The sequence below is a fragment of the Lynx rufus genome, unplaced genomic scaffold (genome assembly GCF_022079265.1).
Source record: "Lynx rufus isolate CCGP_SWC_20201006 ecotype Redwood Valley unplaced genomic scaffold, mLynRuf1.p SCAF_2, whole genome shotgun sequence".
Lineage (NCBI taxonomy): Eukaryota > Metazoa > Chordata > Mammalia > Carnivora > Felidae > Lynx > Lynx rufus.
In genome coordinates this window covers 124,710,558-124,727,510 of record NW_025814834.1, presented here as the reverse complement: position 1 = coordinate 124,727,510, position 16,953 = coordinate 124,710,558, and the positions used below count along the sequence as shown (strand labels likewise).

At 37.8% G+C, this 16,953-nt stretch overlaps 1 protein-coding gene across 2 annotated transcripts in view; it reads right to left on the bottom strand.

Moving 5' to 3' along the window:
- Positions 1 to 16,953, bottom strand: part of TRIM33 (tripartite motif containing 33) — a 128,507-nt gene that overhangs the window by 16,185 nt on the left and 95,369 nt on the right. For both annotated transcript variants that reach the window (XM_047082561.1, XM_047082562.1), the window contains exons 7-12: positions 15,754 to 15,900; positions 15,194 to 15,311; positions 13,525 to 13,799; positions 12,724 to 12,888; positions 8,583 to 8,783; positions 1,868 to 2,000 (exon numbers count right to left, since the gene is read on the bottom strand). In XM_047082561.1, the coding sequence (XP_046938517.1) occupies positions 1,868 to 2,000; positions 8,583 to 8,783; positions 12,724 to 12,888; positions 13,525 to 13,799; positions 15,194 to 15,311; positions 15,754 to 15,900 (1,039 nt within the window). The remainder of the gene's footprint in view (positions 1 to 1,867; positions 2,001 to 8,582; positions 8,784 to 12,723; positions 12,889 to 13,524; positions 13,800 to 15,193; positions 15,312 to 15,753; positions 15,901 to 16,953) is intronic.

Genomic DNA, 16,953 nt, shown 5'->3' with positions numbered 1-16,953 from the left:
CTCAAAATCAGGGATGGCATGTGTAACCCTTGACGTGTTTCAACCAATTTCTGTCAGCTGAGCCCCGACATGATTCTCAGAATTCCCCTCAGAGCAAGTCTATCCAATCAATGAAAACTACCACATCAAGAGAAAGCTATTTACCATCCAACTCCAAGTCATCTGGTAAATATCTTTCTTAGATTCCTAATAGTTACTCCTTCTTTATAAGTCCTGGCATAATTATATTACACCTTAAAAATTCTACCACTCAGAAATTGTATTAATGGTGCATCTTATGAAAAACTCACATTTAAACCTGAACTATCTTTACTCCAGAAATAATGAGGTGGTCTGTTTCTATTTCAGTAAGAAATAAGTAATGTTTAATTTAAACCAAGAAAATATACTCTGTAACCACTTCCGCACTGTCAATCCATTTAGATTTGCTTTAATTATTCATTCCTTCATGACAAACAGGGTTAATAAAACAACTGGGATTTTGGAAGAGATCTGTACCCTCATAGACTTGATTAGTCACAACGTGAACAGTTTCCAATAAATTTAAGTTTTTATTTTAAAATTGCAATTTGAAAATTCATTTGCCTTTCCTCAATCCTTGTTTTGTTTTTTAATTTCCATTATTCATTATCTTACAAGTTTTAAATTGAGGATGAAACCAAAGAACTCTCCAACTGACCATCTGTATCATAAAATATAAGACATGGCAAGTAACTGCATCTACAAATCCAGCAGAGGACGTGAATACAGTTCTGAACAGTGTATGTTACAGGTATATACTGCTTTAGTTGAAAACTACCAACAGAATTTGAAGAAAAATAAGTACAGCAATCAGGGGAAAAAATATGATATGATACTATGATGGTTAGTTTTATGTCAACTTGGCTAGAATATAACTACCCAGTTGTTTGACCAAACACCAGTCTAGATGTTGCTGTAAAGGTGTTTTTAGATGTGATTAACATTTTAATCAGTAGATTCTGTCTCAGCAAATCAACCTCCACAATTTGGATGGGTCTCATACTATCACTGGAAGAACTAAGAGAAAAGACTAGGGTACCCAGAGAAGAAGGAATTTTGCCTCCAAACTCTAGACTGTAACATCAACTTTCCCTTGGGTCTCCAGCCTGCCAACCTGTCCAATGGCTTGCCAGTCCTTACAGTCATGTGAGCCAATTCCTTAAAATCTCCCTCTACATACACATACACACACACACACCTCTCTTATTGGTTCTGTTTTCCTGGAAAATCCTAATACATACACAGCTGACGCTTAAAACAATGTGAGAGTTATAGGCATTGACACCGCCCCCCCACCCAGTGCAGTTAAAAATTGCATATAACTTTTGACTCCCTAAAAACTTAACTACTAACACCCTACTGTTGACCAGAAGCCTTACCAATAACATAAACAGTCAACACGTATTTTGCATGTTACATATATTATATTCTGTTTTCTTACAATAAAGTAAGCTAGAGAAAAGATGTTATCAAGAAAATCATAAGGGGGAGCGCCTGGGTGGCTCAGTCGGTTAAGTGTCCGACTCAGGTCATGATCTCATGGTTCATGGGTTCGAGACCCATGTTGGGCTCTGTGCTGACAGCTCAGAGCCTGGAGCCTGCTTCGGATTCTGTGTCTCCCTCTCTCTCTGTTCCTCCCCTGCTCTCACTCTCTCAAAAATAAATAAAGATTAAAGAAAAAAAATCATAAGGAAGAGAAAATACATTTATAGTACCGCATTCACTGAAAAAACTCCACATTATTAAGTGGACCCGTGCAGTTCAAACTTGTTTTCAAAGGTCAACTATAATGACAGATAGCTTTTTACAGTGTTAAAGAAATGAGGCAGGGCCTCTGATGGCTTACCTGATGATCCTGGAGACAGGGCAGAAGGTCCTGGGGAGGGATTCATGGTGCTTGTAGGCTGCGGGGGTAGGTGACTGCCTGAGATGTATCTACTTAGTAGATTATCTAAACTACTTGAACCAGCATCTTCCAACTAAAGAAAAAGAATGAAATGAGAAATTTGCTTTGATTAAAGCAGAGGAGAAACTATTAATTTCATTAGTATAATCCTTTATGTTCACAATTTACTAACAGATTACTGTATCAAACTTGGTGTAATTGTTGTTTCCTTGTTGCTTCTCCTGAGGACCCACAATGGTTTAAAGTTTGTGTGAACAAAGCTATAATTAGTATTATTCAACAAGTACCCGGCAGCTCAAGAGAGAACACAATAATCTATTAAATCCTTATGTTCTACTATGAAAATAGCTCTGATCATCTGACTCTTCTGCTTTTTCTCAAAGTTGACAAAGAACTCTATCAGTATTCTTGTCCCGTCTTCCTCTCTTTAGTTCAACATTCATAGTCCTGCTGGAATCACTCACCTGAATAGAAATTTAATCAAGTCAATACCTAATTTTAAAGTTTTAAAAATATTTTAGACTCAAAAGAAAACCCTTAGCCTGGGGCATAAAGCCCCTTATTACACCAAAAAAGGGGGCAGTCCACAGGAGAACTGAGCCCTTTTCTCACTCAGACAAGACAGCAGGTTAAAGCCAGATGACTGGACAACTTACACATCAATTTCCTCTCTTTAAAACCTCCCAACTATACTGAAGAACTGTGATGACAAAATAGAAATTATTTACGTAAGAAACAGTAAATACTATTTAACTATGAAAACTACCTTAAGAAAAACTGTATACTATGCCATAAGAGGTGGTCAAACTATTCTTAAATAACTGCCAATCTTCTTGCTTTTTTGGTCTACTTGTGCCCACACTTGCCCCTTTTAATCTCTCCCACTGGAGGCAAGATACCTTTTATGCAAATGTTCAGAAAACTGAACACATACATTTACTTCTTGCTCTCCTTTCTTCTCAAAATTGTACTGATTTTCACGGTGACAGGAAAGGATGTCAACGACATAGAAACTTTGAAGAAAATTATAGAAATAAAACAAAGTAGAACTGGATTGACAGAAAAACCAAATAAGCATTTCCCAACATATCACAGGCAAGGGAGGATTCCTAAAAAGTACACGCCTTTCTCGCTAAAGGCGAGAAACATGAAGGGTGATCGCAAGCAGAGGGCTCACTGGGGGGGCCACTAGGGGTATTAGGAGTTGTAACTGCCCAGTGGTCACGGCTGCTGGCCAAGGATTCACTTGTAAGCCATACCTGCAGGAGAATATTTAGCTGCAACTAGTTAAGTGGAGTATTTTGGACGAGGGGGGGAGCTCCTAATATGGGCCACAGATGAAAAGTGAACAATGTCACACCTGAACATAATGGAGGGGGTGGGGGATGATTCAAAACAGATATGAAAGTCTCAGGTTACCTATAACCTTTACTCCCACTCCTTCTGTACTCACCCACCTGTAATTTATACTTCTGGCAAGACAGGCCTAAGGCTAGAAGAGGGGACAGATTAGGAAGAGGCAAACTGGAAGTACATAAAATGGCGTCTATGACGTCACTACAGCCCCCAACAGGGAAATGCTAGTTGAAGCATTCACCCCCAGGTTTCAGGTGACATACATTAATAAAGTTGTAAGTATGGAAAAACATTAATTCATTTATTCATTAAATCAATGGTTTTTGAGTATCCTTGAATAACTGCATGGAACATGTGCTATATAAATAACTTCCATGAATTAAAAGGGAAAACACAGGATGCGCCTGGGTGGCTCAGTTGGTTAGGCGACTGACTTCGGCTCAGGTCATGATCTCACAGTTCGTGAGTTCGAGCCCCAAGTCGGGCTGTGTGCTGACAGCTCAGAGCCTGGAGCCTGCTTCGGATTCTGTGTCTCCCTCTCTCTCTGCCCCTCCCCCGCTCAAGCTCTGTCTCTCCCTCTCTCACACAAAAATAAATATTAAAAAGAAATTTTTAACAAAAGAAATTAAAAAAAAAAAAGGAAAAAGGCAATCCAAAGAAGAAATACAAATTATCAGTGAACCACAACTAAGCACACAAATAAAAGAAACATAAATGAAATCAACAGTGCCTTTTTACCTATCAGATTGGTAAAAATGGGAAGAAAAGATGGATTCATTTAGTCAGTGCTAGCAGCACAGTACAGAAATGGATAGTCAGTAACATTTAAGTTTACATATGAATATCAGAAATACAGTTTTCCCAAGACTTCATAATATCCAATATAGTTCCCAGATAGTTACTAAGTACACCAAATATGAAAAATTATAAAGAATTTAATAAATCATGAGATTATACCATTAATTATATGCTAAACAGAATCTAATATTCATTTATGTACTCAAAAAGTATTCAGGTTCATCATGTATTATCACCTCAAAGTCTAAATTACAAATATGCACTATCAATATGCTGGAGATGGACAGCAGAGCAAAATAAAATATAATTCAGGTTGAAAGAATTCTATTTAGATCAACTTCTACTCCATACTGAATGGCTATCATGACTACTATTAACATATATCCACAAATTACTTTGAATTCACTGCTGATTTACACTGCATAGTTATCTACTTCCCGTGTAGTCTCCCCTAGGTTTCTTCTTACTATACCATGGAAACTACAGGATAGGAGAGAAAGTAAGGGATAATAAGCTCCCTTCAAGAGATGACAGGTTTCCTTTTTCTTTCTACACTTGGTTCATACGGTTACCTACTTCTTATTTGTGTTTTTGTGGTAACCACCCGTAATTACTTTTAAAAGTAGGTGACAAGGACACCTGGGTAGCTCAGTTAAGCGTCTGACTCTTGATTTTGGGTCAGGTCATGATCTCATGGTTTGTGAGATGGGCCCCGCATCAGGCTTTGTGCTGACAGTGCACAGCCTCCTTGGGATTCTCTCTCTCTTCTCTCTCTGACCCTGTTCCCACATGTGCACACATGCTCTCTCTTTCTCAAAAATAAACATTTTTTTTTAAGTTAAAAAAAAAAATGTGACAGTAACAAGTGTTGGCAAGAATGTGTAAAACCTGAAGTCCTCACGCACTGTTGGATGGGAACGTAAAATGATGCATCCATTGTAGAAAACAGTTGGGCAGTTCCTCAATAACTTACACACAGAATATGTGACACTGCAATTCCACTACTAGAAATTTACGATAGAGAACCAATCACCCATATTCACACAAAAACTTGTACAAATATTTCTATAGCTATATTATTTCTACTACCACAAAGTGGACAACCTAATGTCCATCAACTGAAGAACCCATGAACAAATGTGGACTATCCATACAATGGAATACTCAGCCATAAATAGGAATTAAGTACTGATAAATGCTACAACATGGATGGACCTGGAAAACATGCTAAATGAAAGCAGCCCAACACAAAAGGCCATATATTGTAGAATTGCACTCATACAAAATGTCTAGAATAGGCAAACCCATAGAAACAGAAAGCAAATTAGTGGTTTCCAGGGACTGGATAAGAGGGAAATGGAGAGTGATTGCCAACGGATAGTATCTTTTGGTGTGATAAAAATGTCCTGCAAGTAGTGGTGATGGTTCACAATCTTGTGCATATACTAAAAATTACTGTCCTGTACATTTTTAAAAACTGGATTTTCTTGTATGTGAATTGTATCTCAATTTTAAAAAGTAGGTGATGAGAGACGCCTGGGTGGCTCAGTCAGTTAAGCGTCTGACTTTGCCTCAGATCATGATCTTGCAGTTCATGGGTTCGAGCCCCACAACGGACTCTGTGCTGACAGCTCCGAGCCTGAAGCCTGCTTAGGACTCTGTGTGCCCTTTCTCTCTGCTCCTACCCTACCCCACTCATGCTCTGTTCTCTCGCTCTCAAAAATAAACAAACATAGGGGTGCCTGGGTGGCTCAGTCGGTTAAGTGTCCGACTTCGGCTCAGGTCATGATCCTGCAGTTCGTGAGTTCAAGCCCCGCATCAGGCCCTGTGCTGACAGTGGATCCCACTTCAGATTCTGTATCTCCCTTTCTCTCTGTTCCTCCCCCACTCACACTCTGTCTCACTCTCAAAAATAAAGAATAAAAAAATTAAAATAAACACTAAAAAAAAAAAAAAATTAAAAATAAATGAATAAATAAAAATAAAAAGTAGGTGATGAAAAGGAAAGTCTAATATGATGCCAAGCTTTTCAAAGCTGTGGAACATCTACACTTCCTCCATCTGGTCTCTGTCAGAAAGCACCAAACCAAGATCAGAATAGCCCTAGCAAACTATGGTAAGTAAGACATTGGCAAACTTCCTCTTCCTCTTCAAAGTTTAAGACCTGGAACCAAGTCTTATTAATCTTTTTATTCTGAATCCCCAAGGACTTTAGCATACGCTAAGTGTTTAGCTTAATGATTCTTTTAACACTGCACATACCTCTCTCTGGTTGCCCAAAGCCTCTCAGTACTATACCTTTCCAGGCCTACAATCACAAACTATCTCCCTACTATCTCTCTATGGAGAGCAGGGAGAGAACCAGCCTTATAATTAGGAGCGTGAGCTTTGAATTAAAACTTTTCCATGTAGTAGTCACTAATCCCTCTTACTGTCATCCATAAAATAGGAGTGCCATTATGACAAGAGGACTTCACATATTAAACTGACAATACTGCTTGTGAAAGTGCTTTGTAAACTCTAAGTTTATGACTCAGAAATTTTACTTTTTTGCAGACACATTCCCAAATTTCCCATTCTGTATCGTCCAGTCCTCTCAGCACCAATACAACTAACATTCACTCAGCCAAAAAAGACCTCTCCTAATATTTGGGAAGCAATAAGATTAAGAGAATTCACAATGTGTTAGTGATTGTGAAACAATTTGAAGTTAAAGAAACATCCTTTAAAACTCTTATAAAATCCATAAAACCCATAAAAATATTAAAATGCAATCAAGGGTCTTAGTATCTTAGTAATTACACTGTTCCTTGCTCCCATGGTAACACCTGACTCTGAGTAACTTGCACAATGCAGGAGAGGACGACTCAGTATATATAACCTTCAAAGGCTACACAGAATGTATAAATAAAATGTTTTTGTCAAGTCGTTGCCTTGGCTTAATGAGGACATGCAGTCTGCTGAGCCCACTCTTGGTGCCTCATTGCTCCCACCCACCCTCAGGAAGCCCACAAGCAGATCTATCAACTTGAACAAGTATTTCAACAAGCACTACGAGTACCAGCGTATCATGTTACCCAGAGAACTTTCCTAACCAGTATCTAAAACCCATCTGATGTCTGAAGACCAGCGGAGGAGACCTGGTGTCCAACAGAGTCCAGGCTGGGTTCATCACATGATTCATGAGCCAGAATCACATATTCTTCTCTTAAATAACCTCTTCCAAAATATCAATGAAAATGAAGTATATCTGGGGATCATTAATTACACCTTTTTCAAATTTAATGTATACATATGTGAGGTAGTATTCAGTGAGTACTTGAAAACGTACAAATCATTCATCCATAATGGTGCATGAGCTGTATTCTTCACTACAACAGAGCTCAGTTAAGTGCAACTGTAAATAAGTTATTATATGATGGTTTTTTTTTTTTTTTTTTAAGTAATCTCTACAACCAATGTGGGGCTTAAACTAACAACTCCAAGATCAAAGAGTTGCACGCTTGGGGCACCTGGGTGGCTCAGTAGTCGGTTAAGCATCCGACTCTTGGTTTCGGTTCAGGCCATGATCTCACGGCTCATGAGTATGAGCCCCAAGTCAGGCTCTGTGCTGACCGTGCGGAGCCTGCTTGGGATTCTCCCTGCACCTCCCCTGCTCGCTCGCGCGCGCACGTGCTCTCTCTCTCTCTCAATAAATAAATAAATAAACAAACAAATAAATAAATATTATTTAAAAGAAAAAAAAGAGTTGCATGCCCCACTGACTGAGCCAGCCAGGCGCAGGCGCCTCTCTAAGGTGTTTAAGATAAAATCTCTTCTAGTCTGTTTTCCCTTTAATATAAGTGGCTGTTTGCCTTTGTTGCCTATGTTAAATAAAGCTTGTACGTTGCACTAAGAAAGTTTAATAAAAGGCTTTTAATTCAAATGAATTAATGAAATTTCATAAGGCACTGAAAGATATGTTTCTTCAGGAAAATATTAGAGGTGAAAGGGACAGATGCCTCAGAGGCCCTTCTACTCTTCTACCTTCTACTCTTCACCATCACTGCCTCTCTCAGGATGCCTCCTGCTCCTCTCCACAAGTGCTTGATACCTAGGCCTTGCAACCACTTTCTTTCTCAGTCCACCCTGTTTGCACAAGGGGTACTTCATCCCTTTTGGACCAAACAGAAGAATGGCAAAGATGTGACCACATTTGGGGTCCTGGTGTCCTCTCTGGATCCAAGCTCACAGCAGGAGTGCTTTGTCTAACATAAGGTTTGTCTGTTGGCAGGTGGCAGAAAGATTAACAAAACTGATATCTTAGAACTTTAAAATATTGAGGCATGCTAGTTTCAGCACACATAATTTTTATTATCTTTTTTTACCACACATAACTTCAAAATCAAATACTTAATACTCTACTCTTTGGAAATTTCAAAAAATGTTGTTCCTAAGTTTAAAAGAAAGAATGCTTCCTAATTAACAGCTTTTAAATCTGTCATTCAACTTAAATACAAACCTGTATGGGTGGAATATCTGGCAGCGATGGAAGGTTTTCAGGATTGGTAACTGAGGGGATTAGCTCTATTGCTGTAACAGACGGGCTGGTGGGACCTCGATTTGCATTTGCCATCGTAGCTGTAGTAGGGCTGGTTGGATTGATTGTAGTGTTGTGCACCGACACAACAGGAAAGGGTCCAGCATGCCCTGGGTTTGAGTGCTGTTAGGAAAAAAGATGTTATCATTACTTGATCTGCCAGGATACCCTAATGTGAACTACACCTTTACAAGAAGTTTTAGTTTAGGAAGGATATACAAGTGTTTGATACCTGTGACTAAGAACAAAGAAGGAAGACTTATCTTACAATAGCCAAGCCACAGAAGCAACCTAAGTGTCCATGCATTGATGAATGAACAAAGAAGTTGTATGTATGTGTGTATCTAAAATGTGTATGTGGGTGTCTAGAATGCAGTATTATTCAGCCATAAAAAATGAGACAATTCTGTCATTTGCCATAGCATGGATGGACCTTGAAGATACTAAGTGAAATAAGACAGAGAAAAACAAACACTGTATGATCGCATTTATATGTGGAATCTTAAAACAAAAACAAATTCATATAAAATGAGTTCAGACTTGTGGTTTCTAGAGGTGGAGGGTGGAAGAAGAGGGAATGGCAGGTGGTCAAAAGGCAAAAGGTACAAACTTCCAGTAATAAGATAAGAAGTAACAGGGATGTAACATACAGTATGACCATAGTTTTAAATATATAGAACAGAAGTAAATCCTAATTCTGTATCTCCATCTCTCTGCCCCTCCCCTGCTCGACTGTGTGTGTGTCTCTCTCTCTCAAAAATAAACATTAAAAAAAAAAAAGTAAATCCTAAGAGTTCTTATTACAAGGAGGAAAAGAATTTTCTTCCTTTCTTTTCTTTTTATTGTATCTATATAACATCATGGATATCAGCAGAACCTATTGTAATCATTTCACAATCTATGTAAATCAACCATTATGCTGTAAGCCTAAAATTTATCGTGATGTACATCAATTATTAATAAAACTGGGGGAAAAAGACTTCTCCAACTTATACAAAAAAAGTAACAGTAACTCAAACTTAGCCTTTTTGTTTTCCTACTCATTTTTGTCTACTTTTTAGGAAAAGCAGATTTGCCATTATTTTCAACCTGCCAGCCTGGTGACATGGCATTATTACAAACAAAGATGTACATAAATAGATGATCTAGAAGCCCCCAAAGTTTTTAAACATCAGGCCGGGAAAGTCACTGTTCTATTTATATTCCTCTTTGACTCTTCCGTCTTTTTAAAAATAAAAACAATTGGATAGTTGTCTATTATATAACTGATACGGTAGAAAAAAATGAATGTACAAAAGGAAATATGACATCAATTCCTGATTGTAATAATCTGTGACTCTAGGCAAATCACATAATCTCAGTAATTTAGAAATGTGAGTAACACCTCACCTGTCTCATTGTAAGCGACTGTTAGGATCATTTAAGATAAATATAGATGAAAATCCTTGGGAAACAAATTATACATATACAAATAAATAATTAGAAATTTTAAACACTGAAAATTCTAACATTCACTTATTTCTGTAGGGCCTTAAAGTCTGATGATTCTGCAGCTTCTGCACTCTTCCAAAGGGTGTAGTTGCTCCCTGGTAATATTTGTGGGCTTTTGGGTACATGGCCATGTGAGCACTTTTATGGAAACTAATGTCCAGATTTTCAACCTTCATATGTACTTTTTTTCTAAAAAAAACCCAATTTCCCTAGGAATGTGCCAGTCTACAGGTTCTCTTCTCCTTCTATAATTGCACTTCTCCCTCTCCCCTAAAACAGCACACCTCTGACCCATTTCAAATCCTATCTAACACACTACCCTGGGGCAGAAAATACTCTGAGACAAGCAAAGATACAAGTGTTCAGCTGATGACAAAGTGCCCACCTCAAAAACCTGAGTTAATAAATCTGAGTGGGTTCTGATATAAGATGATCAACAAAAACAAAAGACATGAAGAAACTGTCAACTGATAAAAAGATACATAAAGTAGTATTCATAGCTCATTATAAGTTTTAGTTTATAATCTGCAAAAGTTCAAACAATTCAGGAAAATGAAAAAATTACTTTAATTCCCAGATACATGTTTTTGTAAACAGGTTCCCAAGCATCATAAGAAAACAGAAACAAGAAAAAACAGTAATAAAAACTGATGTTGAATTCTAACTCTAACAAGTAACATACACAAATATATATATAAGGCGCCTGGGTGGCTCAGTCAGTTAAGCACCTAACTCTTGATTTTGGTTCGGCTCAGGTCATGATCTCGCAGCTCATGGGATTGAGCCCCACACTGGGCTCTGTGCTGACAGCATGGAGCCTGCTTGGGATTCTCTCTCTCCCTCTCTCTCTGCCCCTCCCCTGCTGGCACTGTCTCTCTCTCTCTCTCTCAAAAATTAAATGAACATTAAAATAAATAAATACACACACACACAAATGAACAGGAAAAAGGAAAAGGCTCCATCTGTCTCATAAAGAAATGTGTACCCAGAAGAATTTTATTTTTTATGTTTCCTAATATTCTTAAACCATATAAGTATATTTATGTATAATTGTACAGAAATTACTATAATGAAAATTTGGTCCAAAATAATATTTCTAAGCTTAATAATAGTCTTACTGTCACTGGAAATACAAGAATTTTTAAATTAAGATAGACATTTTTCCCACAGAAAACTGCAACTGACTGATCTATATACCTATCAAACATAAGTATATAAAGATAAAATTCTATAGATGAAGTAGAAGAGAAATTCAGGTCCAAGCATAAAAGAGACAATAAAGTTTGGACTTCCAAAAAAGAGCTTGCTATAGTATTTGGGATTCCACTGGATTAGTTTATAAGAATGATGAAACGGTTTGATTTTATAATGTCAGTAATTACAATATGCCAGAAAATATGTCCTTGGCAATCAATGAAACTTAAATTGATAATAGAACCTTTATTGTTTTTTTAATTTTTAATGTTTTATTTATTTTTGAGAGACAGAGCACAAGCAGGGAAGGGGCAGAGAGAGAGGGAGACACAGAATCCACAGCAGGCTCCAGGCTGTGAGCTGTCAGCACAGAGCCTTAAGTGGGGCTCGAACTCACGAACCATGAGATCATGACCTGAGCTAAAGTCGGACACTTAATCAACTGAGACACATAGGTGCCCCTATAATAGAACTTTTAAATGTCAGTCTTAAATGTGAGGGAGTGCCTATTTTTCAAAAGTCTTTCCAAATGTACTTGCGTATAAAAGTTGAAGAACCACTGCACTGGGACTATTTATCCAAGTTTAGTATGCAAACTGATCTGAGAGTTAGTAAAAGTTTACTATTTCTGAGTACTCTCCTCCTAGAAATTTGGACTCAATGGCTATGGTTCAGAATCTATTTTTGACAAGGACCTCATACTCATTCTGAGGGTTATTAAAGCATTCTTTGAAAAATATCACTATAACAGTTCCACAATGAACTTTATTATTTTATAACTAGAGATCATATGTAAAAGTAGCCTGATTTTATAGTCCTAACTCCTATTCAACTATAACCTACTATTCAGGCAAAAATCAGAAAACATGTTTTAAAATACACTTATTTTTCATAGCAGGCATTATCTATATCCTAAAAAGAAAAACAAGCAGAGAGAAGCTATACCCAAATAAATAAATTACATATAGCACAGCTCTACTGTTTTCAATGTCCTTTTTACAGATCAAGTTCACACCACCACATGAAAAGAACAGAGAAACAATTTCAGGAAACTAAGGTTCTAATCTTGACTTTACCGTTACCTCTTGTGATTGTGGATAAATAAAAAGCACCTTTGTTTTTTACTTCTGTAAAATGAATTGGCTGGACGAGACCAGAGGTTCTTAACCCATAGTATATAATGGGTTTAATGCCATTAAAGAAGCTGTTAAAATTGAATTCATGTGTATGTGTAATTTGGGGGAACAAGAAGATACACAGCATTAATAAAATTTTCAAAGGTATCAATGGCCAACCCCGAGCCCCCACCTGCTTAAGAAAAACTATGTCTTTTAATTTTAAAATTGTATGATTCTTACAAATGTAACTCTAGGCATACTTGTCTTTGGAGGTGTGGCTGCATCATGGAATACTGAGGGCCGCTGTGCCTGGGTATCCCTGGTATCCGGGCGGCGTTCTGGGCCAATCTCATCTGATGGGCTTGGAAAGCTCCACAGTTCATGTTGCTTCTTTGCATTGTTTGCACACTGATCAATCTTGGAGGCTACAAAAGGTAGAAATTGCATTTGCTTAATAATATTTTTAATAAATTTATCTTTCAATGATAAAATGTTATGGTAAAAATCGACAGGACAGAATGGCATAAAGTATAAAGCGTAAGTCATTCTCCCCAACTCTAGCCCCAATCCCTTCTGCTCTGTGTGTGTGTGTGTGTGTGTGTGTGTGTGTGTGTGTGTGTAAAGCCTATCAACATTAACTTATCCAAACCTGGACCAGTGGTTTTGATTTGGATGGGGGAGGGGAGATCAAAAGAGATACACGGATGGGAATAGTTTGAATAAATGCCTAAGGAATGTATCTGATCTTAGGTAAAAAATATCTGGCTTTCTGGTCCCAAATCACACATGGAAAACAAAAAATACCTAGAATGGAGGGATAAAAACTTTTGCTCTTCCATAGTACCATGAGTTAGTTTCATATCCCATGTTAAATAGTTCTTTAATGCCCTTTGTCACATCTCCCCCAGGCCCCTGCCAAACCCAGAGCAAATATTTAAACTCTGACCTTTGAGCTTTGTCTCTGCTATTCACTTTGAAATGTGCAATTCATCCCAATAGGACGGAGTGCAGTCTTGAGGCTTTCATCATTTTTATCAATCGTGCCATGCTCTAATACTCACCTGCTGCTGTAACATCTGTGGGGCTGCTTGTCGAGGGTGCTGCTGTGTCGTCGTCGTTGCTGTGGATACGGGTGCAGGAGGCTGCTGCATCCTCATCTGTTGTAACTGCTGATGTTTCTGTGCATATACTTGCTGTTGCATGTGCTGGAGTCGAAGCTGCGCTAAGTTAATCTGTCCAGGGGTTTTACTAATGTGGTTTGTCCCTGGAGGAACTTGCCCAACTACAACATTAGGAGTATAACCAGGAGCTGGTTTACTCTCAATTACTAGATTACCTGAAGGATTTAAAAAATGAGAATAATTTGCATATAAACGGATTAAATCATCCACTTTTGATTGCCACTATTTTTTCCTCTTTCCTTTCACAACTATCAGCACTCAAAGCTTCTGACAGGACAGCAGAGGTGGGAGATAGGTTTAAAGATGATGAAGATCAGAAACATAGTCCAAAGCCAAATAACTGACTTTTGATTATTCAGAATAATGTATTGTGTGTTATTCTATATTTACACAAATGTACAGAAAATTAAAGATCTGAAACAGATGTTATTGGAGGAGGCGCATCTAGTCAGTCAAAATCAATTCTCCTGGACAAGATTCAAGGATATCTAAGACTGCTAATGCTGATTCCATTTTCCTTTGAATTGCCATACTATTCAGGGCAGAGTACTACACTGCTACAAAACTGTCTTCCATGGAAACATGGAATGTTTTAGCCACTTACGTCCCTAGAAATGACAATTTTCCTTGGTTCTCACACAGCCCTTTATTTTCTAGGAATAGAAGGCAAATTTTAGGAAGGTTGGATGTAAGGCAGAGTTGGCAAACCTTTCCTTTAATGGGTCGGATAGTTTAGGCTTTGCAGACCACATAAGATCTGCCATATATTCTTCTACTTTCATTTATTTTTACAAGCCTTTAAAATGTAAAAAACAAACTTAGCTACCATGCCACACAAAATACAGTTTGCCAATGCCTTCTCTAAGGCTATAGCCAAATTTTAATATACACAAAGATCACTTTTTTACAGAAATTCATTCACCTCTGCTTTTACCACTTCCAGTGGTGAGAACTTAACTACTTTCAAAGTGAGTTTCCTCAATCTGTAGACAGTTCTAACTGTTGGGAAGTTTTGGGTCTTTGTTTTAAATTGAGCTGTTTGTCTGTCTCTCTGTAACGTTCACCTATGGTCTGTAGGTCCACACTGTGGACAAGAGTGAAGCCCATTTCTCTTCTGTGTGGAAAAGCGCTACTCTTATCTTTCAAACATTCCTCAATGTGACTTTCACACACATCAGCATCCTGGAGGGCCTCCTCTAGTGGACAATTCGGTACAATTAATATACAAACTATTAGGGCATCTAATAAATTCTTCCAGAGAATGAAGCCCCATATGCTAGGTTTTTTACATAAAACAGTCATTACCAATTTTCAAATATGTGGGGGAAAAGTCAACAATAATACACATTTTTAAAATCTACACATAGGAGACGCTCAACATTCTTCAAAATGTCACGAACAGAGCACAAGTGAGTTTCCAATGAGGAACATATTTTCCAAGAAGTTTATGTGTTACAGTAAAGCTTTAAGGATCTAAAATCTGTTTTAGATTCTTTCTCCTCCTAATTTAGTGTTCCCAGTCACACTGAAAAAACTAATTAATTCTCACCTAAATTGACTACATTCTTTGCCCAGAAAGTGGGATCACAATGGAAACGGATTGCTCCATTAGCAGCAGGCACAGGATCACACCGTGCTTTCAAAATATGGCGCAACTGAAAAGTAATCTTGAAGGGAAAAAATTCACATTAGTCTTAAAAATTAAGTATTACCTGAGGAAACAAACATGGTAAAGACATAAAAAGCTCATGTAGCCCCACGATCTGAGATGAGACAGTTGTGTTTAAAAGACTACCTATATTAGCAATCAAGTGCACATTTCTGGCAGAAATGATTTATCATGTATCTTCAGGACAGTAAATACTGTATGAATCCATTTACATGAAATTCTAGAAAATAACAGAAATGAGATTAATGGTTGCCTAGGGTCAGGAGTAGAGGGGAACAAAGAAACTTTTGTGGGTGATGGAAATTTTCTGTATCTTAATGCAGTGGCGGTTACACTGGCAAAAATACAAAATCTAGACTTGAAACAGCTACAGTTCACTGAATGTAAGTCTTAATAAAATCAATGTAAAGACCTGTGGATAAACACACTATGTGTCTCACCAGTCGCTTGCTGTACAGTAGAGCTGTGCTGCTGCCACTCGCAATTGCCCAGTTTGTGAAGTTCATCACATGCTTCACCTGCCGGGAAAGGCCTGTGATGTCATTCTGCTGCTGTAATAACTTCATCTGTCTTTCTTTTGTAACATTCTGAAACAGAACAAGAGTTCAATGAAGAATTCTGTATGAAAAATCCAACTCATCGTTTCTGTTGCAAACGAACACAATACCTACGTTGCTTTTTAAAATTGGGGTAAGTTAACGGTCATCTCATTATGTAATGAGCCTCTGGTCAAAACAAAAGTTGGAAACTAAACTTAGGCAAACAAAGGCAGAACTAAAACTCAGTTCTCAAAGCTAACAAAGGGGCATTCCACATATAAAAATTGTTAGTTGATGTCTCCCTTTTCCTTCAGAAGATAAAATGTCTTTGTTAAAAATAGTATCTAGGGGCTCCTGGGTGGCTCAGTCAGCTAAGCGTCTGACTCTTGGTTTTGCCTCAGGTCATGATCTCAAAGTTTGTGAGTCTGAGCCCCCCATCCGGCTCCATGCTGACAGCCCAGGGCCTGCCTGGGATTCTCTCCCTCCCTCTCTGTCTTTTAAAACAAATAAATTTTAAAAAATAATAAATTAAAAACCAATAAATAAAAATAGTATCTATTAGGCTAATCCAATATACAGAATCTGTGGCATAATGAGCTGACCTTTAGAAGTTTGATATAATCAACTCCACACTTTTAGGTCCAAAGAAAATTTTGTGTTACCAGTGCCACCTACTGGTATAGCAGAAGGCTAAAGTTAAAATCTCTTCCTTCAAATACGTTTAAAAGACAAAATGAGAAAGGTAAATTCTAAAACTCTAAGAGTAGAGTTAAGGAACCTTTTGAAATAACAAAAGTTCTCAAAGAACAAGAGCATAAATAAGAATTGAAGGACCAATTTGAGGGCAAATGCTGCAAAGGAAAAATAAACTACCTAGGAACTAAAACTCCCGGAAGGGACAGGTGATATTTTATATGCTCTGACATTTGGTATGCCAAACAACCTATCTGCTTCGCACTTGACCATTTTCTGAACACCTCAACTTGACTCACTGGGCAATTTTTTCCTAAGAAAACAAGCTGCCCATTTTATAATGCAAAACGATGGATAAAAGTATTCAACTGATAGAAGTTTGATTCACAAGTTCCCTGGAAATCATCC